At 35.7% G+C, this 24,376-nt stretch overlaps 2 protein-coding genes across 3 annotated transcripts; one reads left to right on the top strand and one right to left on the bottom strand.

Annotated features, from left to right (window-relative positions):
- Window positions 1–349: 349 nt before the first annotated feature.
- Window positions 350–5,195, bottom strand: LOC123694466 (F-box/LRR-repeat protein 16). 2 transcript variants are annotated; one of them, XM_045639915.1, is made up of 7 exons: window positions 5,040–5,195; window positions 3,652–4,315; window positions 3,450–3,572; window positions 3,002–3,170; window positions 2,556–2,751; window positions 2,274–2,422; window positions 350–1,761 (listed from the first exon to the last, which is right to left on the bottom strand). In XM_045639915.1, the coding sequence occupies exons 2-7, from the start codon at window positions 4,222–4,224 to the stop codon at window positions 1,613–1,615; spliced, it is 1,359 nt and encodes a 452-aa protein (XP_045495871.1). In that variant the 5' UTR covers window positions 4,225–4,315; window positions 5,040–5,195; the 3' UTR covers window positions 350–1,612. The 2 variants fall into 2 exon arrangements, with proteins under 2 accessions (XP_045495871.1, XP_045495872.1); XM_045639916.1 differs by lacking the exon at window positions 3,450–3,572.
- Window positions 5,196–7,642: 2,447 nt separating this feature from the next.
- Window positions 7,643–24,173, top strand: LOC123694224 (nuclear pore complex protein Nup160 homolog). Its single transcript, XM_045639598.1, has 27 exons — window positions 7,643–7,894; window positions 7,975–8,080; window positions 8,172–8,388; window positions 9,581–9,686; window positions 9,777–9,972; window positions 10,132–10,304; window positions 10,686–10,849; window positions 10,932–11,025; window positions 11,211–11,362; window positions 11,610–11,749; window positions 11,966–12,047; window positions 12,214–12,334; window positions 13,087–13,280; window positions 13,657–13,783; window positions 13,870–13,966; window positions 17,013–17,153; window positions 17,504–17,713; window positions 19,098–19,216; window positions 19,415–19,587; window positions 19,701–19,796; window positions 19,887–20,019; window positions 20,395–20,556; window positions 21,170–21,333; window positions 21,926–22,007; window positions 22,086–22,219; window positions 23,354–23,554; window positions 24,034–24,173. Exons 1-27 carry the CDS (start codon window positions 7,801–7,803, stop codon window positions 24,136–24,138), a joined length of 3,783 nt encoding a protein of 1,260 aa, XP_045495554.1. The 5' UTR covers window positions 7,643–7,800; the 3' UTR covers window positions 24,139–24,173.
- Window positions 24,174–24,376: the final 203 nt, after the last annotated feature.

Genomic DNA, 24,376 nt, shown 5'->3' with positions numbered 1-24,376 from the left:
TTTCCAACTATCATACTATTTATTGCATTAGCTAAATTTCATTGTATGTATATACAACTTTATCATCTAACTACTACAATAATTACTTTTTAATCTGGTAATATTGCTCCAGAAATTCGTTATTTATTGAAATCTATAAGATATTAATTTGTATAAAGATCCCTTACTTAAAATGTAAAAAATCAAGAATAATTTGCATAGCCTGCATACTATATCGCATTATTAAAATAAACTTTGAATTTAAGACCATATTTGTTATCAATACTATAAATATTAAATTATGAGAAGCATTTATGGTGTAATTAATATTTCTGCATTATATTAATTATGAGTATGTAAATACTAAATACATTATGGTAATTTTACATTTTTATTCTCTTTACGTGTAATTCACACACACAAACACACACACACACTTGTACATAAGATTCGGACGGTATAGTAATAAAATTGTAAAAATAAAGATAATAAAATCATATAAAACAAATACCAATATTATCTGTGTAAATACACAAGAAATCAATTATTTCCAATGAAATATAATGTTAAAAAATATTGACCTAAATATATATTAATTTTGTGTAAATCTGTTTATTTTCTAAATCTACATGATACAAACTTATATTAAAAATGCATTGACTAGACTTTGATTCAATTTTTTTTTTGAAGCTTAATAGATGTTAATAATAAGGCGTCGAAACTATTTTCTATACATCTGAAATAGAATAGACGTTATAGTTCAATATTTCACTAACCAAACATATTTTTTAGAGAGTAGGGTAAGGCATTTATAATTTATTAACATTATATTAAGATTTATTTGAATCTTTTTTAATATACTCCATTAGTAGTATACAAATTCAGGAGCATCGAATGCGTATTATATCTGCTTGAAAAATATCATTTGAAAATACAAAAATCAGGGAATTCAATATCATTCATATAATATAGAGCATTAATAATTTCAAATAATACTTGAGCAAACAGCTATTTTTGTAAAAGTCAATTTGTAGAGAATTTATGAAGTGTTTAATAAATATTGCAGTAAAGAGGAATATGTACTTTCAAATTTTATAAGGGTTTTTATTAAAAATTAAGTATACTAAAAAAGCTAATCTGACAATTTACAAAGGTAGTTAGCGTCGTAACCAAAATTGGCCCATTACTTTAATAATACTTTCGAGGTGCGCATATTTATTTTTATTACAAATCATCATCAGCACAGCGTAATAATATAACGAAGCTTATAAAATATAATATCGAAAATAGTCATTATATCATTCGAGATTCTGTTAAGTCTTTTAATTGAATATAATTACAGGCATATTGCACAAACTCTATGAATTGACTATAACATTTTAGCATAAAGTGTATATCTGGTATTGTAATCAATATATTGAATACAAATTGCACTTCTGGCTGAGTCGGCTAAGGGATATCTAGAAAATTTCGGGCGGGATTTCGCGAACCGAACTCTGCAATTGTTTAGTCCATTTATCCATCATTTTTGTTTGTTTCACTTTCGCCGTGTCATAACTGAGTTTTTGGGTGCGAAATTTTGCCGTCTAATTTTCGCTACGTTTTCCACACGTTGCCACAAGCGGATAGTGTGTTACTCGATGATGACGCATCGCGGCAGATGTTCATGCAAGTAGTCGAATAGTTCGGGCGAAGCGCCCGGGCAGTTTGTGAGCTCCAGTTCGCGCAACTGGCGCAGCTGGATCAGACTCGACAGCCCAGCAGAGGTCAGCAACGGACACCCTGAAACATAATGCCCATATAGAATAATGGCTTTAACCACACTTTAACCACTCGAACTTCTTTGGCGTTGTACTCATTCTCAAATCCACACATAAAAAACTTCGTTTAAAATTGGACATGATGTGAAGATCAGCCCTGCGTCTGCTTTGTAGATGCAACATATTTTAGTTTTAAGTATTTTTTGGTTAGTTGGTAGATGAACAAATGATTTCTTTCTCCTTTCTTTCTTAAAATTTGTAATGTATTTAAACTATCACTACACATCCAGTTGTTTGTTAAATGTGGTGAGGTACAGTGTTTGGTGTATTGTGGTTATAGAACAGTTTTTTTTACAATCTTGTGTAGTCTAGTGTAATGACGTATCTTGTGGTTAAGTCACGTGTGGCATAGACCCATATAGTGTTACCACACTATACTGCAGTGCACGTGTAGTGTACACTATACTGCATCGTGCTCACGTAGCCCACGCCGATGCACTGCAGTGCACACGTGGTGTGCCGTGTATACAGTACCGGCCAGCGAGAGCAGCTGCAGCGCGCGCATGCCGCACAGGTGCTGCACGCCGAAGTCGCGCAGCTGCGAGCACCAGCGCAGCCACAGCGCGACCAGCGACTGCATCGTGCTCACGTAGCCCACCCCGATGTCCGTTATGTGCACGCATCTGATGTTAATAATTATTTATTTTAAACAACAAATACTTCCAAAAACCAAGTAATATCAGTGTTTTCTAATGAAAAGAAATAAACTACTCAGCGCAACATTTAATTCTTTTATGGAATGGAAACATAATTTACCTATCCAGTGTTAACTCTTCAAGCTGATTAAGATCACAGGCAATGTACTCCAAGGCATTATCGGTTACCCGCGGACACCAACTCAGGTCGAGACTGCGGAGACGAGGCAAGTTCTCCGCAACTAGTTCCACTCCTTCATCAGTAACTTTGCTGCAGCCACTCAGTGATAGCACAGTGAGGTTAGGTAGCGAGTGCACTGGAATGATAATGGAAAGGTTGATTATAATACAATTACTAGATAGTATTGATTGAAGACAATTATATAAAAAAACAAATATGATATTCACAACTTTTTGTCTTAAACATAATTCATCTTCATCATCCTCCAAAAAAATTACTCAACTGGTACACTTTTCGATATTTTTACTTTAAATGTGATACAAAAAAGGTTCATAAGAAATTCAAAGCAAGCTGATCATTAATAATTCCGAATTTATCTCACTTACCTATATTAACAACTCCATGGTTGGTGAGTTCCCAACAACTATGTAAGCGCAATATACTTAGCGATGCACTTTGCTTTTGTGAGAAGTAACCCAGTGCTGCATCTGTGACGTGATACGCTTGCAGCGAAAATTCATACAGAGATGGTAGAAGTTGTGCCACAGCTCCAACCTGTTTGAGAAACCAAATTATTTGTATTCATATTTACTGAAATATTTCAGTAATAAATACATTATTAATATTATGACACCCCAATGTACCTTTCATTATAATTAAGACATTTTTTATATATAATAAACCTTTAATAGTTTTGCGAATATTTCATGAACACTCTCTTTTTTCTTAACTTCAATCAAATTTATCTATTTTATGAATTTAACTTCTCTTTTTGAGACCTTGGAAACATACATTTGATAAATACTTCAAAAATACCAAAGTCTGAAAACTTACAGCTTCATCAGCAATGTTAATGCAATCAGTAAGTGTGAGTGAAACAATCCTTGGTGTTAAACATGCCCATATACCAGCCTCAGTTATTTCATTACAGCCAGTTAGTTCTAGTTCAAAAAGAACCTAAAAATGAAACATTCTTGTTAGAATAAGCCGTATGATATATTATATTGTTAATTAGTTTAATTAAATGTATACACACCTCTAAATGATCCAGAACTGATTCCAAGCCCCTGTCTGTTACTGTGCAGCCCTTCAAGCTCAAAGCATTAACATGGTTAGATGATAGTGGAAATATTCTAATGAATTCATTGATATCATCATCTGAAGCTGCTATGAGAACCAAACCTCGAATACCTCTTCTCACAATTGAATTATAAAATCTTTGCATGCAACATTCTGATTCAGATCTACTTTCACGCAAATCTACAACTGCCACAAGACCGGTCCACCAGCGGGTAGAGGAATACAGTATATCTCTCCATTTAGTGCAAACTTGAGCAAGCGTTCTCCTATCATTAGAGTTAAAGTAAAGGAAAAATTTTTCTAGAAATCTTTCTTCTAAAATAAACTGACTCCAGATGAGCGGCCGGGGTGCGGGTCGGCGTCTGCGCGGTATTCTGGGAGCGGAGGTGGCAGGGCCGCATAGTGCGTTTGCAACTCGTTCCACGACGCCAGGTGATCTCTTCCTGCCGCGAAGTCCGAGGCCGGTGATACGCCGCGACAGTTCTGCGGAGGCGCGCTCAACGACGCCCTGTGCTGACACCGATGACATCTTCACCTTCACGCGGCGTATGGTGTCGGCAGTCCGCCCACCCCCGGAGGCTGCGCCGCTAGCTCCGTGCTCACAACCCGCCACTTTGCCGCTGATAATATTAATATAAAGATTACTGTACAATTTAAACACATATCAGTCATAAATCAAATTACCTAAAATGCTATTATATAGCATATATGTGTAGGTACAAGCTGACATTGATTACTGCCTAATTATTTTAATCAACATTACAACTTTTCAAAATTACTCTATAAATACTTACTTTCAATTATAATATTATGAGAAACATGAAAGAAATGTAGGCAAATTCATATCAATATTATGTATCTTTGTCTGATAAGTCTTTGTTACATGATTATTTTATATCCTGGATTTAGTACAGCTTTCCTTTTCGTGATGAAAAACTTAAAACTGTTATTATTGTTGGTACCTATGTATAATAATAATCTAAATCACTTTCAAATAATCTGTATGGAGATTCAAATAATATTGATGAAAAAAATAATATAAGAATTCGAGTTTAATTAGTGCCAAGCTGAAAACTATTTTTCTAATAATGAACGACTTTTGTTTCTGGTATTTAAATTGATCTTCGTATTTTGATCAGGACTCAGGTAAAAAAATAGTTTTACTTAAAATATGCAAATGATAAATAATTTGTAATGATGAATGATTTGAAACATATTTTTATGTGAAACATTGGAAACTGAATATACTGAAACAGTATTGAAAATGAGATTTATATCATATAATCTTCATATATATTCAATTATAAATGTTTTAGTTAAAAATCAATGAAACAAAGTACAAACCTATAAATATGTATCCAGTTTTAAAATCCACATCTTGTTTAGAAAAAAAAATGAAATAGCGCTATTCCTAAATATATTTATTTTTCTCAAGACAAAGTAACTTATAATTAAACCAACTGTAATGCCCTAAAAATTAAAAATAACCCTAAAATTGCCCCAAAAGTAAATTACCTACAAAAAATTACAAATGACGCTGTCACTCAACCTACAATGCACAGAAATAACACAGATGAAAAATATTTTATAGTCTATAGATAATATTTCATACAGATTAACTCAGAGCAATAAACCTATAGAGTTCTTATATTGAAACAGAATAAAATACAAATTTTCTAATCTACTTACTCTTAGTCAATAACAGCATAAGCCAGATTGAGATAGCGATAGAGTATCTGCACTGTCTTCAAACGTAGCGCGCCGGCTATATTTTGTTTGCCATCCAGCTGGAGGTCTCGGTGCATCAAGTGTTTTTAACGAAATATTTAGAAAATATAAAGTGTAGTATTTCTTTTTATTTGTCAGTGTGCTAAAATCACTATTGTATGTTTAGCTACCGGCTATAACTAGTCGAATGGGAGTTTTGGATGAAAACAATGAAAAAATATCTTTCCATCGGTAAGTGATTTTCAGCAAATTGATAAATATTTATGTTTTAACCCTATTTAAAGGTTTTATCAAGCGCTTTTTTATAATTCTATGTTGTAACTGTAACATTTACCCACTTTATGGGGTTGTGGAATACAAAAGAATTAAATAATTTAAAAAAAATGTCACAATATTATCACGTTTGGCATTTTGTTTACCACCGTAGTGTTGTAACACATCCAGCGTATATTATCGATTTATGACATAAAATCTATTTCATATTAACGTTGATTTATTTATTTTGTTTCGTATATCAGATGTAAATTTTCTACAGCAGGAAAATAAAAAATACCACGTGGTTGTTTTATTTGACTTATGTGTTTAGTTTGTTGTTTATTATTTTCTCTTTTAGATTATTAATAAATTCATTTTGTTTTAGATTTCCAGAGTTAAATAAAAAATGGGTACAAAACATGAGACGAGTAGATTGGACGCCGTCGAAATTTGCTAGATTGTGTTCACTGCATTTCGAGCCTGCGTGTTATCAAGATGGATACTCTAGAAGAATAATTGTGCAATCTTACGCTTACGTTTTTTTTGTTCCTGTACATAATAAATACATTTGATTAAAGAGAGTGAATTTTTATTTGGATTTTTTTTACACATAAGTTACTTGTGTAACTATGTGAAAATCAAACGGTTGATTAAATGACAGTTCAGACATAGATGAGAAACTACTATTGAATTACATACTTGATATACATGCGTTTTCAAAGAAAAACCCGCATAGTTCCCATTCCTGTGGGATTTACGGGATCAAAAGTATTTTTTCCAAATTTCATTGTAATCGGTTTAGAAGTATTCGAGTGAAAGAGTAACAAACATCCATCATCACACACTTTCGCTTAACGCTTAACGCTTAGTCCTTGTATGAACTTGTTAAAATGCTGCATGATTCCTTCATGCTGACTGTGCCTTTCTATCTTTATTTTAAATTAGGTACATTTCAAATTTTAAAATTTATTTTATAATATACTAGCTTTCCGCCCGCGTTTTTTAAGGAAATCCCGCACAGTTTCCGTTCACGTGGGATTTCCGGGATAAAATCTATCCTATGTGTGTATGTACAAAATTTCATTGTAATCGGTTCAGCAGTGAAAGAGAAAGTTATCCATTCCCGCATTATTTCGCATTTATTATATTCGTAGGATTAAACAAATAATGTATTCAACTGAAATTAATTATTAATTTTGTTTTTTTTTATTATTTATAATTTCACGAAACCGTAAATGCAAAATGCATTCACGATTTTATCGATTGAAGCACATCCCATCACTATCACCTTCTATCTATCTAAACACGTACCTATAGTAAAAATGGTGCCATGACTATGTTGAAACGTAGCTTGTAGTCTATAGCTATCTCATTCTTTCATACGACGTTTTCTTTAGATAGAGAGAAACAAATATAATATGTAAATTGTATACGCTCGATACAAGTACTCTATAGGTTTATTGCTCTGAGATGGGCGTATTCAGAAAGAAAGCCTGAAACTTGTAAGCGCTTATTAGCGCTTGTCAATGCTGGTTCGTTCTACACAAAGGAAGCAGGTTGAAGCAGACCAAAACAAATTTTATATGGCAGCCACCAGCATTGTTGAAGCTTGTCGGAACTTGTCGGCGCCGATCAGCGCTTATAGGCGCATGTTCATATATTTTCCTGCGCAGGTTACCAGCGCTGACAAGCGCCGATAAGCGCTTATAAGCGCTTATAAGTTTCAAGCTTTCTTTCTGTATACGCCCTATCTCGTCTCGGAGGAATCTATTCACACTCGTATGTATCACAGAGCAAGTAACGACTCTTATTAATTGTAGGTTGCAATACAAACGGAAAGTTAATGTAGGTCTATTATTCTATAATCTATAGATAATCAAAATGTCATGTCAGTTGTCACTTGTCATCTTTGATTGTCATTAAATTGTCATTCACCATTTTTAAAATCCTGTGTTAAAATCTACCTACTGTTTTCATGTGTGTTGTTCGGATGATTTATTTTATGCATAACCGGTGATTTTTGTCTGACTATAACGTTTTATTTCCTTAATACTTATAAAATCACATTTGATAATCATTCACCGTCAAAGTTATCTAGGTCTCAAATTATATATCTGTTATAATGGAGTTTGCAGATGCGATACCGGTAACATTTAAAGAAATAACTCCAAACCATAATCTACTCGAAAAATGGAAAGAAATTGTTCTTAATACAGGTTTGTTTTTTTTGTAATGGTTCATCGGCAGTGTATTTTATCTTTTGTTAATATTATTGTAACCTCTTTATTGCCCACAGGTGGTACTCATAGTACCCTACAAGATATAAAGTTACCACATAAAGCCGGTGGTTATTGGTACAAGGACTCTGATAAAGCTAGTACACGGAATAGATTTATTTACTGGTATGATTTTACTTCAAATAAGTAATGATTTTCTTTCTTCTTCCCCAGTGATTAAGACAGATTAAGACATGATTTTTTATTTTTATTTTAGGCAAACTACATCAGATGCCATAGAATTTACAGAAGCCTCATTGGATGTTAATGTGTCAGCATGTAATTTAAGATGTAAAGTTGCTCCTGTGACTCCACCGTTAAATAATATAACTTTCTATGAAAGAACTTCATCTCAACAAATTGTAATTTTGGCTGCCACAGTATCATCAGTTCATAGATTAATATTTCCCCATCCTGAGAGCTTGGATAGAAAGGTGATAATAACAACTAGGATAAACTTTAGGATGTGGACCGTCGAGTTGGATATCAGCGATTTTATAGCGATAAGATAAGACTCTGAGAAGTAATTTTACGAAGTTTCAACCAGCGACGCCGCTTATTTTTTTTATAATAAAAAAAACAAATTTGTTTAATTTTGTACTACTTTTCGTAATTTTGACGTTGACGTTGCTTGTCACTAGCAAAATATTCACTCATACAGCTTTAGTGATATTTTTATCACAATATTACTTTATAAAATACATGAATTGATAGTTATTTTAGTATTATTGTATATAAAAGAAGTTAAAATAAGTATGTTAAATTTGTTATTAATATTTAAAATTCATTAAAATAATTTTGTTTTTTTAATATATTTCCTCTAAAATATAAATATATTGGATATTGGATAATAATAACAACGCACAAAGATATGTAAATAAAGTATTTTAGTAAAGATAAAGACATTACACAAAACACTAGTTTACTACTAGCCACATCAGCAATGTAGCTGCTCGGCGATTAATTAATAATTTAATTATAATTAAATTTAAGTAATTCTAATAATAATAATACAATTATGGGTAATGTATGTATACACACATAAATCCATTACACAAAAGATGAGCAGTCACATAACCAAATCTGTCAACCCCGACTCCACGTGGTCCTTCCGCTCTTACCCCTAGAGTGTATTAAAAAATCCGGAAGCGCGGAGGGAGAGCAGCCCTCGCCCGCTGTAGCTAAGCACAGGCACCGTACGAGCCGAAGCGGTTGAGGCTGGTCGCCGAAGGCGACCAAACAGCCGAAGCTGCGTAGGCGAGCTAGGTGCCTGTACTTAGCTACGCAAGGGTGATAGGGCTGCACTTCCCGCAGCGCTGGAGCAGAAGCAGAAGCAATATAGTGCCTGGAGTGGAGAGAAGGGAAAGGTTTATCCTCCCCTCCATTATTTGTCACTTTAGGCCCAATTATAACCTCAAACTTTGACCTTGAATATCTCAGGAACTACTGGTCTGCGCCGGTGGGGGGTGGTTCCTAGGAGTTCCCCCCGACCCCCCCTCCCCTCCCCTCCCCCTCCCCGCCCCCCCATTGACGGTCCACGTTCTAAAGTTTTACCTAACAACTACATTATTTACTATTAAAATATCTATTGTGTGAATTATATTAAAGTTCTATCTTTTATTTCAGTCTACTTTTGGATCCCTAAGCAATACAACCACTTCAATATTTTATGATACAAGTGCTGTTAATAATCCAAATAATTATTATATTCTCAATCAGTATTCTATTTCTAGTGAGTACAATCTTTATTTATAATTTGAGCAAATTAATAAAAAATGCAAAAACAAAATTATTAATACTAATAAAAATGGCTTACTTTTAGATACTGGTGTAGCTCACTCCTGTGCATCCATATTAAGAGACAATGGAGAGGCAGTTTTTGCTTTGGCATTTGGTTATGGTGGAGAAGGAGGCTTGTTACTTGTGAAGCTGCCAGTAACAGGTGCAGCTGTCACCACTGTTTTGAAGAGAGAATCAAATGTACCGAGATTTCTTTCTGGACTTACTGGTGCTCTAAGGTACTATATTGTTTTAATAGTGTTAATCTAAAAATATAATAAAGATTCACTCAAAGATCCACTATTGAAATTTTTAACTAAAATAATTGTGTTTGTAAACCTATTATTAAAAGTAATGTAAAAAATTACTCATAAAGCCTGTGTTAATGTTTATTACAGAGGGAAAACTAACACAGATGGTGTAGAGACATATGGAGTTGTGCTCACAAATGGACTAGCAATAGTAATATGCGGAGATACATGTTTGCGAGCTTGGCATTTTGATGAGGGTGGAGCACCAATTTCAGTGTCTGCTCCTCTATCACAGACATTGGCTAAACCAAAGCCACCACGTAAGTATTGTATAAATACTTTCAAAATAATTGATTGATATTTATTGATAACTAGCTGCTCCGCGCGGTTTCACCCCCGTGGCTCCGGCCTCCGGTCCTGTTGGTCTTAGCGTGATGATATATAGCCTATAGCCTTCCTTGATAAATGAGCTATCTAACACCGAAAGAATTTTTCAAATTGGACCAGTAATTCCTGAGATTAGCATGTTCAAACAAACAAACAAACTCTTCAGCTTTATAATATTAGTATAGATGTGATTGTTACTATGCATAATATGAAGTAAAAAAAAAATGTGAACACATATAAGTAATATTATTTCTTTTTGTATTTAAAAATAATATTTGTCACTCTATTATTTATTATGTGATTTCCCTTTGCAGCACATGGCCATATGCTTCAAAGTACAATTGGCTTAGATGGAAGCACAATATTAGTAGCATACTTATCATTCCCAAATGAGTCTGAATTCATTGTTATGAAGATGCATGATGCAGGAACTGCAGGTGTTAAGTTCTCACAAATTTGTCACATTTTTGGGCCCCAGGTACTTTTTAGATATTGTAATTTATCTTGCTTCTAATGATGGAATTTGTCATGATATATCATTTACATTTGAATAATTTCAGTTGGACCTCCTTGATTATACTATTGGATATGGTGATAACAGTCACGTAATTTGGGCATTGTGGTCACAACCAGATGGGGATGCTGTGATAACAAGTAAGTAAAATGTAACATCGATTTGAATTCATACTGCACCTTCATGCTATTGTATAGACTTCAATTGTGAAATTTAGATCTAATTATTCTTGGGAACATAAAAAATACTTTGTTTGATTTCATTTTTTTTCACATGTTGAATGTTTCACATACATTGCCATATTACCTGCATTTTATTTCAATAGGTAGCGCTATTGGTCCAGAAGTATCATGGCGTGCAGTAGCAACCAAAGAGCCTATGTCTCCTCTACCACAATTATCATCACACCAACAATATCGCGATCGCTTGTTGGCTCCTGGTCTATTCCCTTCTTGTGTAATTAAGAAAGCTCTTGTGGTGAGTGTTTACAAATTGCGTCTAGTATTTCTGCATGAACGAAAACCTTCTCCTTATTTTCTACTAATTAAATGTTTTATTTTTAAAGTATATTAGTAATAACATAGACAAAGTAAAAGTAGATATATTTTGGCTTTGTTTAAGATTGATGTTATATTAAATTAACAAATACTTCAAGAAAGTCTTTTATGAACCTTAGTTCTAAGCTTAATAAAAAAAGTATTATTTATTTTTCGTTACATACCAGATCTATCGCCGCACATGGGGTGGCAATGATCAAGTGATCGAGACAGATTTGGGTGAAGCTTGTGTGAACGCAGTGCAAGCGCGTCTACGCAATCTCACCGCGAGGGCCGCGGCACCGGACCACTCGCATCTCTTGCATAAGTATGGAATTAGCTTTTGTTTGTTTGTTTTATTTGTTTCGTAGGTTCTTTTAAATAAAATAACATAAATCTTATCACAAAAATAAGGAGGTTTGGATTTGATAATTCGGTGTTAGCCTTAATGCCAGATGCCAGTAAAAACAATATGAATGATAACCTGCAAAATTTAGTAATCACAATGATAAATTTATTTATTCTATTTTCTGTTTCTTTATAGATGTTGGTCAGACCTCTACAGTTGGTGTATGCAGTATATGGAGGGATTGCAAAAGCCATTAGGTTTAATGGTTACTAAACATGTAAGTTAACATTAGGAATCTAAAAAGAAACACCTCTATTTCATTACATGTTGTAAAGTTTATAATTTTTCTATCAATTTAATTAAATATGTAGTTTATCCTTTGAATTTATTAGCTTTTAAACTGTTAACAATGATTATGCTAAGGTTTAAATGTGTTTTATTAGAATAGCGAAAGTGAGAATGGTTGGTGGTGTGCGGTAGTGCGCCGCTCGGGAGTGTCGCTCGTGCGAGAGCTCGAGCCGTTGGAACGGATGATGCTCTCTCCAGATATATCCATACCTGATGGTAGGTTACTTGGGAATATATGTAAATATATAGTTATGTAGAAAAGTAATTAAAAAATAATTGATTGAAATGGGATTAAATTGTAGTAATAGAAGATATACAGGATGTTGAACATGTAGTCTGTTTATGTTGGAATGGTGTCTTTTTTTGTGAATATATGTCCTAATATCCTCCTCCTTTTGTCAACAACTAACGATTGTCTACCGATATTTGTCTGATTTATATACGTAGATTTCTTAAATCACTTTCTTATTTTAGTTAAAGATTTGTTATGTTACTGATTTATGTGTTATACACAATTTATTGTGTAAAACAAATCTTAAATAACTAAAATAAGAAAGCAATTTAAGAAATCTACGTACATAAATCAGACAAATATGCGGTAGACAATCGTTAGTTGCTGACAAAAGGAGGAGAATATTAGGAGTTACATATAATAAACTCAATACTGTTTACTCAATACTTATTAATAACTAGCATTCCACCCGCGGCATCGCCCGCGCAGTCAAAGAAAAACCTGCATAAGTTCCCCGTTCCCGTGGGATTTCCGGAATAAAACCTATGTCCCGGGGTAAAAAGTAGCCTATGTCCTTTCTCGGGTATCAAAATATCTCTATACCAAATTTCATTCAAATTGGTTCAGTAGTTAAGGCGTGATTGAGTAACAGACAGACAGACAGAGTCACTTTCGCATTTATAATATTAGTATGGATTATTATTGATTCAATGATTATATTGGTGTTACAATGTAGAGGTGGGCTCGTGCGAGCTGTCGGCGGACGCGATGCGCGTGGTGGCGGCGGGCGCGCGGTGGGAGCGCGGGGCGGGCGCGGCGGGCGCGGCCGAGCTCGAGCGGCGCCTGTTCGCCTGCGCCGCGCCGCAGCACCGCCTGCTGCCGCGCCTGCTGCACCTGCTGCTCGCCGCCGCGCCCACTGACCCCGCGCCCGTACGTGTATGCACGCTCATCCACACACATCATCGCATCGATGCTCAAACACACATTTAAGCGCGCACGCACACACACACACACACACACACACACACACACACATCGCGAAATATATATTGGCACTCAAGATCGGGGTCAAACGCTTCTCTATTTTTTATAAAAAACAAAACAAAATCTGTCGTAAAGTCGACACGCATGCAAAGACAAAGTATTTACACGTGCACTGCGTTCATATTAACGTAACTTAATACTTCATACTGATTTTTTACGATCCACTGAACCATTTTATTTGTACAACATTAAGGTTTAATTAATGTTGTACAAATAAAATGGTTTACGATTGCATGTTTCTAATGAATGGATATATTTTCAGAGCTTAACACCACAGCAAGTTGATGAGCTGACTTCAATTTTGGAGCCTATTAAAGATTTACAAAATGCCGTCTTGGAATTGAATGATGCTCTTAGATTAGATGTACCTGAAATTGATACTTCGAAAAGTAAGTTATTGTTGCACGTTTGAAAGTAAAAATTACACACACGACAAAGTTAAAACATACATTTTTTTTTTCTTCAATCGTTTCAGGTGATGATGAAGATACAAGCGAATACGACAATTTATTTGCAAGTGATCTTGGGGTATCTATTGTGACTGAAGCAATTCGACAAATGGCTGAAATGAGGTAAGCACATGATCCTAGTACACCGAGACAGGAACTGCGATATACTGAACAAGATTATTTAGAAACTAGACTGTCCATATAAGAATTTAGTCTTAATGAATATTCGGTTCTCCAGTTGCTTTTGTACCAGGAAATTAATTTAGATGAATAAATTTTGGCTAAAACACTTCCTTTAAAGCTTTTCTTAATATAAGAAAAGTTGTTATTGTTATACTCGGCACGGCGAACCTTGATTCCTATGACAGTTCGTCTTAGAAATTGCTCATAGGATGGGTCGTGTCGATACTTTACTACACTCACCGGCACGGAAACTTGGCCACTATCAATTTTTGCGAAAAATTACATTATTTCTTTTCTGTTACAAAAATTTATAAAAATGTAATTAAAACTAGTACACGTAATGTTTTTCGAAACTTTTAATAAAAATTTAATGATAATAGGACGTTCAACCTCAAAAATATGAACTAAACAAAAAAGTACACTTTTTGTGGAAAATTCAACAGGTTTTTTAAAAATTCACAAAAATTTGAAAAAAATGGTTTACATAAAAAAAATTGACCTTTTAGTATTTGGTGTTTCCACCTCTTGCCTTAATTACTGCTAGCATCCTATCTGGCATGCTCTGGATGACATTTTTGATGTCCACTTGAGCTATACTGTCCCAAGCGGCCCTTGCTGCACTTCTAAGCTCATCCAGCGTTTGTGGTGGGTTGGAACCGAACTTAATCTTCCTTTTAATCATGTCCCAGATGTGTTCTATTGGATTAAGATCCGGACTACGAGCTGGCCACTCCAATTTTGTAATACCAACCTCTTGAAGGTACTCTTGTACGCATCCTGCGATGTGTGGACGTGCATTATCGTGCATTAATAGGAAATGTTCCTCACTAATAAACCCGGAATAAGGCTGAACATGTTCCTGGAGAATTTCCTCAATATACCTGATCGCATTTAACCGGTTATCTACGAAAACCAACTCCGTACGAGCATCGGAACTTATACCTCCCCATACCATAATTGACCCGCCGTGAAAACTCGCTGTTTGGGTTGTGGTGATGGGTAAAAACCGCTCTCCTGGTCTCCTCCATACTCGCTCTCGGCCATCGGGAGCTCGTAGAGCGATTCGACACTCATCTGTGAAGAGCACACGAGCCCACTGGTCGTGACTCCAGTTTTCATGTTCTCGCGCAAAACGTAGACGGGCTACCCTGTGCTGTCTGAGGAGTTCTGGACCGCGTGCTGGTCTGCTAGCCTTCAAATAAACTTCCTCCATTCTTCTCCTCACCGCTCACTCACATTTATGCTCCGGACGTTTTGGAGCCGCTGGCGTATTTCAATAGCCGTCAGGAAGCGATTTCTCAGTATCTCTAGGACAATAAATCGATCGTCTCGAGCTGATGTGCACCTCACACCTCCACTTCCTGGTCTTCGTGTGTAGCTGCCAGTCTCCCGGTATCTTCTCAATGCATATTGCATCGAAGAACGTGGTACATTCAGTGCATTAGCTACTTCACGTTGTGTCAGTCCCTGGTCGATCATTGTGATGGCCTGTGCAACTTGTTCAGATGTTAACGGCATTTTTTATCGTTATTAAGGCTCATTAACTACACCACAACAATACCAGTATCTTAAAATTGCGTAAACAAAAATGTTAAAAGTTTAAAACAAACAAAACGCAACTTCGGCTTAACCGTACAAATCACAAATTTCGACTAACTCACAAAAAGCATTAAAAGCTTATTTTCAAACTTAATTATTTACTAACATAAACTTTAAGTAATTATGTGTTAACATATCTGCATTCAAAAAATTCGTGGGAAACACTTCAAACTTTTTTTATCGCCAAATTTGTAAGTGGCCAAGATTCCGTGCCGGTGAGTGTATTTTATAGGCCCTTTGCCGTGCTTGCATTCAGCCACATCGGTAAACATGTTTTTACAAATATTATAAACTACATTTTTAACTAAAATTTTTAATGTCTATTATGTTGTTGTTGTATTAATTTAAATTTTTAGCATAGATTAAGTAGGTAAGTAAAACGAAAGTTTTCCAAAACATAAAAATGCACAATGAAAATGATATATTTTCTCGTAATTTTTAACCCGTTAAGGGGAAGCTCCCTAAATTTTATGTGTTTTTGCATTAATATTCTGAAACAGGCACACATACAATCAAAATGGAACTTTAGTATAATATGATTTATTGGGTCTTTTTCTTTCGATGTACAAGACAGACAATAAATGTCAGTGTCATAGGGATCATGGTTCGCCGTGCCGGGTATAATACTTTTATGGGGACTAGAAGAGCTAAAGGAGGCTAAACTCGAATTTTATAATGCTTTAAAGTATATGAATAACTGCAGTAAAAAATCTCAGACAAATATATGATATTCTTCAGGAGATGTATTAGCTAGATACTGTGTTGAAAACATAATACAACTTATTTTACTCGATAGAAAAAAATCACAAAGGTAAAAAAATCTTTTGATGCTTAAAAACCACATTAAACTACATGCAATCATTCTGTTTTTTCGGCAAATAATTCTACAAGCAACATACTAAAAAAATGTCGTTTTATTTTTTTAGTCCAATCAATAGAATTCGTGTAAATCGCAAATTCTTATTCCCAAACCAAAAACGTACGGATGTGTGCGGGAACGCCTGTGCACCGACACTACCGGCCGAGGCCTGTTGCTTGTTTCGTTGATTTTTTCCGCCAGAATTGTTTATTTTTGTTGTAGAATCCATTTTAATTACTTTAAAACTGATAAATTATTTGTAATTTTGGATATATTAAGTATGGGAAATAATACAAAACCCGTCTAGAGGACTAAATCTGTCTAAAATCTAAAATCGTGATCTCCATCAACCGTCGTCGATTGTGTTAATGTGTGCACTAGTCACTCAAGTTCAGCTAGCTTTTCTAGGCCCCTTAATACTGAATAATTTTACGCGCGATATACAAAGTTTTGTTTTGCTTTTTTTCATAAAAAACGTTAGCGTGACGTAGCTTAATCCCATAGATAAATGGAAGTGCTGTTTGTCAGGTGTCGCGTAGTGCGCGGCGCGCTGGCGGCGCTGGGCGCGGTGCGCGGCGCGGGCGGCGTGCCCGGCGCGGGGCACTGCGCCGTGCACTGGCAGGCGTACCGCGCGCTGCTGTGGCTGCGGGCCGCCGTGCTGCAGCACAAGTATGGTTTTTTATATATTTTTTTTGTACAAAGTATAAGTAGGGAAGCGGTTGAGTACTATCTCGCTTGATGGTAAGCTAATAAATCGCCTAAGATGGACTGCGCTTCCTGTAGTAGGTACCTGTTCACTGTTCCCTTGCGGTTGTGCTGCTTGTTTGATAATTTGTATGCAATTTTACATACTGTGTGATGTAAAAAAAAATAGTATTTGAGTTGATTTTGTTTTTTTAACATACAGTATTGTGTTTATTAAGCTTGCCATTTGTTAATCATCCATGTTGTTTAAATAAATGTATTTATTATCTGTAGCGTAACTCATAAAAAAATACATAACTAATAAATAAACACAGTCCATCGGGCTCGTCGGAGACGTTCCGGCTCGCGCTGAGCGCGCTGGGCGGGTCCGCGGTGGAGGCGGGCGCGGAGGGCGCGGGAGCCGTAGCGGCGTACGCGGCGGGCGCGGGCGGGGCCCGGGCTCGCGCGCACCTCGCCACCGCGCACGCGCACACCGCCTGGCACCGCGCGCTGCCGCTGCTCGCGTACCACCTCGCGCATCAGCTGTATCCTTTATATGTATATACTTTGTAAGCGTTCTGAATGTGATTAAGCCGAGGCGTCGTGCAATGTAGCGATCGTCGGGGTTTTAATGTGGGCTAAGGCATGCACAAATAGAAAAAAATGCTAGTCAATAAAAATATAAAACATCAAATCAAATTTCTTAAAATACAAGCAACTATAGTAGAGCCATTTTATAGTCCTTTTCAACTAGGATGATTCCTGTGACACATCGATTGTTGACACGTGTAGAGATTACCTTTACTGAAATCGTATCAATTGTTTCCAATAATCGATAATATTTTATATGGAAATGAAATCGATTTGAATAAAGGACCAAAATCAGTTACTTCGGCATTTCGCCAACAATTAACTAAGGAATCTTAGCAAACAACAGCGACAAAAAGTAAACAATAACAATTCGTAATAATAACACATTATCACGTAAAGTATCAATATAAAAATGCAACTTGTATACAAAGCTGACGGACTCGTACAGACGATTGACGCGATTGACAAACGATTTCAAGATGGGCGTCGATTATATGATTTTCCAACTCTATAATTTTTCAACGTTCGATTTCATGTACACGAATTGCGTAGGTATTATTTTTTTGTGTTATTTTATTTTATTTTTCGTTATATTAAACTAAACAATACTGTTTTTGTTTTAGTAGCTTAAGATGTTTAATTTTTATATTTTTGGTATTAATGCCGCCTTGAAATAAAAATATTATGTATTAAAATTATTTTTGCTTTTTAAACATAAAATACGTAATTCGGAACACAATGAAGTGTCACAGGAATCATCCTAGCTGAAAAGGACTATAATAGGCAACATTTGACAGTTCAACAAAATTCAACAACGTAACCTAGTAACGACGACGTAGAATAACATGATATTTCGTTTTGTTAGAACTGCACATTTGCTTAACTTTTTTCAATTATGATTACATATTTATAATAATAATGACCGATACAAGTAATTTTAAGATTTCATTTTACTGATAAACCATACTTAACATATTAAACAATTGAAATCTGAATTGAAGAACTGACGTCGCTACAATTTTGTGTCAATAAACCGTTTTTCTTTTTAAATACCAGAGACGTTACTCTAAAAATCGAAATCTGACATCAAGAATCGAATGCATTGATTACTTGTGAATAAAAATCATCTTAAATTAATAAATTCGATTGACAAATGTTTCAAATCCGTATCGATTAATTCACTTTAATCGATGTTTTTAAGCAGGTTACCTCTCTTCGAAGATAAAATTGATAGACGTCAAATGTTGCCTATTAAATGGGCTCGACTATAAGATCACAGTACTAAATAGAGATATATTTTATACATAAATAAACAATAATACTTAACATAACAATCAGTTGGGCCGTGAGTGGTGGATTTGAATTCGGTTGGTGGTTGGCTTCTATCAACCAACCGCGACTCGTGCAGAACTACGTCAATATGTTGGAACCATGGTGCGAGTGGAACTCTTGCTCACGTAAGTGATGGCACTTGTCGATATTATTTTTTGCATTATTTTATTCTTCCAGCTATTTCTGTTTTCCTTCTATTTTGTATTCATTAATTTCGTTAGAATAGATTTTGATTAATCAATATGGAATAAAAAATAGACCTTTTTTTAGTCAGTGTAATAATATATTATGACTCTCTTTACTTACCTATACATTTTTTTCAGGTCAATTCATCCTCGGGTTATCCCTTTTGGAGTTAGAGGACGCAGAGGGTGCGTACACAGCGTTCTGTCGCGCCGCAAAAGGCGTGAGCTCAGAACCGTTCTTGCGGCAGCTCGTGGCGGAACCGCGTGACCGATTAGCGCATCATCACGCTCTCGTGCTTTATTATATGAAAGTGAGTAAGATTATTGACCACAAATTTTTCACAAGCCATTTTAATAAATGCAAGGTTTTGCACAAGGGTTCTGTAATATAAAAGTTACGTAAATAACAGACATTTGGTTTCAGGTAATTAAATTGTTCGAAATTCACGACGCCGGCGCATGTGTCGTGCGTTTAGCAGAAACAGCAATTTCGATCGCTGACAAAGATGATCCAAATTTGGTAAGTTGTCACTTTTCAAATAGGTATTAATATAATAAAATGTTATGTGTGCATATTGTAATGTGTTATTTAACATGTCGTTTTGTGCAGGCGATGTTCCAATGGGTGGTGTTCAAGTGGCACCTGTCCGGCGGGCGCACGGAGCGCGCGCTGAGCGCAGCGGCCGCCAACCCGGCGCCGCACGCGCGACAGGCCGCCGCCGCCACGCTGCTCACTACACTTGGTATGTTGTATACGAGAAAGAAGAAAAAAAAACATCACGCCTCTAAAATTTTCATTATTGAAGTGAAACTTCTTTATCAGGGTTGGAAAAAATTTAGTGTAACATTTTTTTGGTTACGCGCCATCTTTTTCTTATCCCTACCACGCGTGATTCGACGTATTTCTGTAAAGTTAGTTAATTAAAGTAAATTAATTTTTGAAAAATAAGGTCATAAAGAAGTTTCACTTCTTACGTGTGTACACTAGTACACGCACGTATTATTTTTTTTTGATATTATAACGTCACTCCATTGCGATGTGAAAGAACAAACAAATAAACACTCGCATTTATTTATAATATCAGTAATAAAAGATAAAGTAAGGTTACGTTTTACAGCGGAGCGCAAAGAACTTGGCGCGCTAGTGCGGTGCAGTGCGCTGAGTGAGGAAGCGGAGAAAGCGGCGGCCGCACGCGCCAAACTGCACGATGCGCACGCTGACAATCCTTACTATGACTTCTTGTACGCACTGAATGTGTCCCGCCATCATTATCGCAAAGGTAGGGGGGTTAGATGAGTTAATACATTTTAAATGCAGTGTATGTTTTGTTTAATATTATCTATATTTTTGTAGTGTTTGTAGCTGCAGATATATTTCGTAGTTTGTTTGTAATAGCTATTAATCTCCAACCAATTTCTGCATAACATAGATCGCTTCTCTAACAAAAGTAAACTCTACAACCGAAGTAAATGAAATTTGGATCGTTTTCATCATTCTTTCCTTAACCTTCATGTTCACACAATATTATAAAAAACAAATTCATAATTTATTTATTTATTACGAAATATATAGATCATCATATTATTATTAACTAGCTTACCGCCCGCGGCTTCGCCCGCTTTGTCTAATACCTAATAAATTATATATTAAAACCTTCCTCTTGAATTACTCCTATTAAAAAAAACCGCATCAAAATCCGTTGCGCAGTTTTAAAGATTTAAGCATACAAAGGGACATGGGAAATAGGGACAGAGAAAGCGACTTTGTTTTTATACTATGTAGTGATTTGTTTATTACGACATTATTTTGAGTAAAACGATTTCATGGATACTTCAGTCGTAACACGAGTGTAGTACAGAACTCAATATAATGAATGTTGTATACGCCCCCAGCGGGCGCGGTAATGTACGAGCGCGCGACGCGGTGCGGCGCCGAGCGCGGCGGGTCCCCGCTGCGGCGGCGCTACCTCGCCGCGGCGCTCACGTGCCTGCGGCTCGCGACACCGGAGCACGCCTTCCTCGCGCGACCCACCGCGCCCGACCTCGCGGCCACACAGGTATATTTGTATCTCTATGATCAATGTTCCAGTATTTCTGTATAAATTTATTATTTTAAGATTAAGATTAGTAGTGAGTTCATTTGCGTGAGGCTTATTTTCTTTTTTATATGCTGTTTTTCTTTTTTTAATAATAGAACATGTTGTGTGGTCGTAGTGAATTTTAGAACTTTTTTATATTAAATCATGTATGACTGTTATGTTCTTATACAAATAAAATAAAAATAAAATAAAATTGGGTGTCTGAGTTTTCGTTGTAGAAAGAAAGAAAACATTCATTTCCAGAAAAAGTAAATAGATAATTAATACCTCCTGTTAACCAGTTTTTAATTCTTGTCAAATATCTTATAAGTTGCTATCTATAAATCGGTTTATGTATTTGCATAGTTATAAAAACAAGTATTATGTAAATAATCATAATTATTTGCATGCGAACTACGCTCTGCAATGCAATGCTCTATATCTACTGGAATACACACAACATTTCTACTTTCTTTATGCGTAATTCGGTGCAATATACAACTCCTGTAAAATTCTATCAAACTCAACTCAACAACAAATTTTAATAACCTGATTAACTTTTATTTTGCAGGTTATGGGTCCAGATGACTTAGCTGCTGAACTACGTAAAGAAGATCCAGAATCTCTAGATCCAGTTCAGAAAGCTTTACGAAGTAAGAAAAAATGTTGTTATATGATAATATCTGATAACTGTTTATCTTTTTCATTTACGGATACATCTCTTTTTTCAGGATCTGAAAATATCGATTTCGATCATTTGTACCCATATTTAAAAGACGCAGATCGGGAAACACTTTTAGCAGTTACAAAGAGGATAATTAGTACGGGTCAATTTTTACCGCGCTGGTTCCTACAACGATTTATGGTAATATATAATTGCATTTGTTTATATACATACTAGGTTTCCGCCCGCGGCTTCGCCCGCGCTTTCAAAGAAAAATCCGCATAGTTCCCGTTCCCGTGGGATTTCCGGGATTGCGTCATTTTCCGGGATAAAAAGTAGCCTATGTCCTTTCTCGGGTATCAAAATATCTCCATACCAAATTTCATGAAAATTGGTTCAGTAGTTTAGGCGTGATTGAGTAACAGACAGACAGACAGACAGAGTTACTTTCGCATTTATAATATTTAACGCGCTGGTTCCTACAACGATTTATGGTAATATATAATTGCATTTGTTTATATACATATTTCAGAAATCCAAAAACGTTTGAATAAATTGATTCCCATTTTAAGCTAAGCTGTTCTAAGTTCTCAAAGCTGTTTGAAATGAAAATTGTTGAGAGAGAGAGAAATGCGAAGAAATAAATAAATATCTGTCTGACTTTCTTTTTGTTTTTGGAATGATTAAACTGTAAAGCTGCGTATGGAGAGCGCGTTCCTGTGGTACGCGTACGGGGTTGTCCACGCGTAAATCGAATATGGTTCACAAACTGGAATTGACATAGGCCCTAATTTATTGAGCACATCATGCACAGTGAAACTACTTATGTTAAGTTTTGATAGTAATATTTTGTTCATAGGTATCATCGATATATTTATCATTAACGATCAGTTAGGTTACATAATGTAACAGTGTGTCAAGTATAAATAAATATTTCAGGACAATTTTCACACACGCCACGATCTGATCTGATCCCTACTAAGCTTTGCTTGGTATGGTATGGTATCTATTCTATACATATGATAAATCTGTAGAAGGGTCAATTCTGTACATTGAAAATATTGAAAATTAATACTAAACCCAAATATGTGATTAAAAAAAATTTTGTCTGTCTGTCTGTCTGTATGTGAAGGCATCACGTGAAAACTAACGGTTCGATTTCGATGAAACTTGGTATAATTATACCTTATTACCCTGGGCATAAAATAGGATACTTTTTATCCCGGAAAAATACGTAGAAAAAAATTCAATCTTAATTTTTCTTAATTTTTCCGCACGGACGGAGTCGCGGGCGGAAGCTAGTGATTAAATAAGTGTATCACGTTCACGTTGCAGGAGCTGGACGGCGCGGGGTGCGTGCGCACGCTGCTGCGCGGCGGACGCGTGGTGGAGGCGGGCTGGGCGTGCTGCGGCGCGCTGCGGTCCGCGCTGGTGGCGCTGCGGCCCGGCGCGCCGCCCGCCGCCGCGCCGCTCGCGCTCGCCGACCTGCTGCTGGCCGAGCTGCGCCACCACGCGCGCCACCAGCCCTCCAGAGAGGTGACACACTCGTACCAGCTTAGTTTATCCGTTTTGTTTAGCTTGAATATCAGTTAAAATAACAATTACTGTATCTTAATAGATAATTATAGATTGTAAAACAACTTATCGTACTTTACGCAAGCAGCAAGCGGCAGCATACTAAAAATAATTAAATACTAAATTCATCATCCCACTTTCGTGAAAATGTCTTTCACATATCGCTACATGACGCTAATGTAAAATGAGTGAAAATGCGCATAATGAAAATGTCACTCCAAGTGTTATAAATTCTTAAAAATGGCGGTAATACATATGCCGTTCATATTAAATGTTTATTTAATATGAACGGCAGGTACACCTTAGTTTATAATAAAAATATGTAATACTGATACTGATTAGTTTTTTTTAAAAACGTGACAACAAGCCATATTTATTTTTTTTTTGCATTTGCATGCTCGTTTACTGATTTAAAAATTAAATCAATTTTATTTTTTCAGGTATATGAAGACTTACAAAAACTTGTTGATTCATACATTGAAATTGTTCAGCGTACCTCTGATGATATGAAAAGTGCGCAGCTTCAATACACAATTGTTAATTGAATATAGAATAACTGAAATAAAATAATTTGTATGTTTTAAATTTTTATTTTCATCACATCACCCTTATTATTACTTCACAACTAAAACCCAAATAAATATCCCACACAATTTGTACAAATATTAAATTGATTAGCCATTTATTTGTTTTGTTAAAACATAAATTAACATATTTTAATACAATTATATTTTGAAAATTATGATTTGTGATCATATGATTAGAATACACTGTAAGCTATTC

Source organism: Colias croceus, chromosome 9 (genome assembly GCF_905220415.1).
Source record: "Colias croceus chromosome 9, ilColCroc2.1".
NCBI lineage: Eukaryota > Metazoa > Arthropoda > Insecta > Lepidoptera > Pieridae > Colias > Colias croceus.
Note: the sequence above shows the minus strand (reverse complement) of the source record. Positions and strands in the feature narration are given on the sequence as shown.

Bases quoted from the DNA above. Each gene is read 5' to 3' on its own strand.
- LOC123694224 (XM_045639598.1), top strand. From the start codon at position 7,801: ATGGAGTTTGCAGATGCGATACCGGTAACATTTAAAGAAATAACTCCA. The intron at 22,008-22,085 runs GTAAGAAAAAAT...CTCTTTTTTCAG, and splicing joins AGTTCAGAAAGCTTTACGAA to GATCTGAAAATATCGATTTC. The intron at 22,220-23,353 runs GTAATATATAAT...TTCACGTTGCAG, and splicing joins GGTTCCTACAACGATTTATG to GAGCTGGACGGCGCGGGGTG.
- LOC123694466 (XM_045639915.1), bottom strand. From the start codon at position 4,224: ATGTCATCGGTGTCAGCACAGGGCGTCGTTGAGCGCGCCTCCGCAGAA. The intron at 3,573-3,651 runs GTGTGTATACAT...TTTCATTTTTAG, and splicing joins CAGTTCTGGATCATTTAGAG to GTTCTTTTTGAACTAGAACT. The intron at 1,762-2,273 runs GTACTGTATACA...ATTATGTTTCAG, and splicing joins GCAGCTGCTCTCGCTGGCCG to GGTGTCCGTTGCTGACCTCT.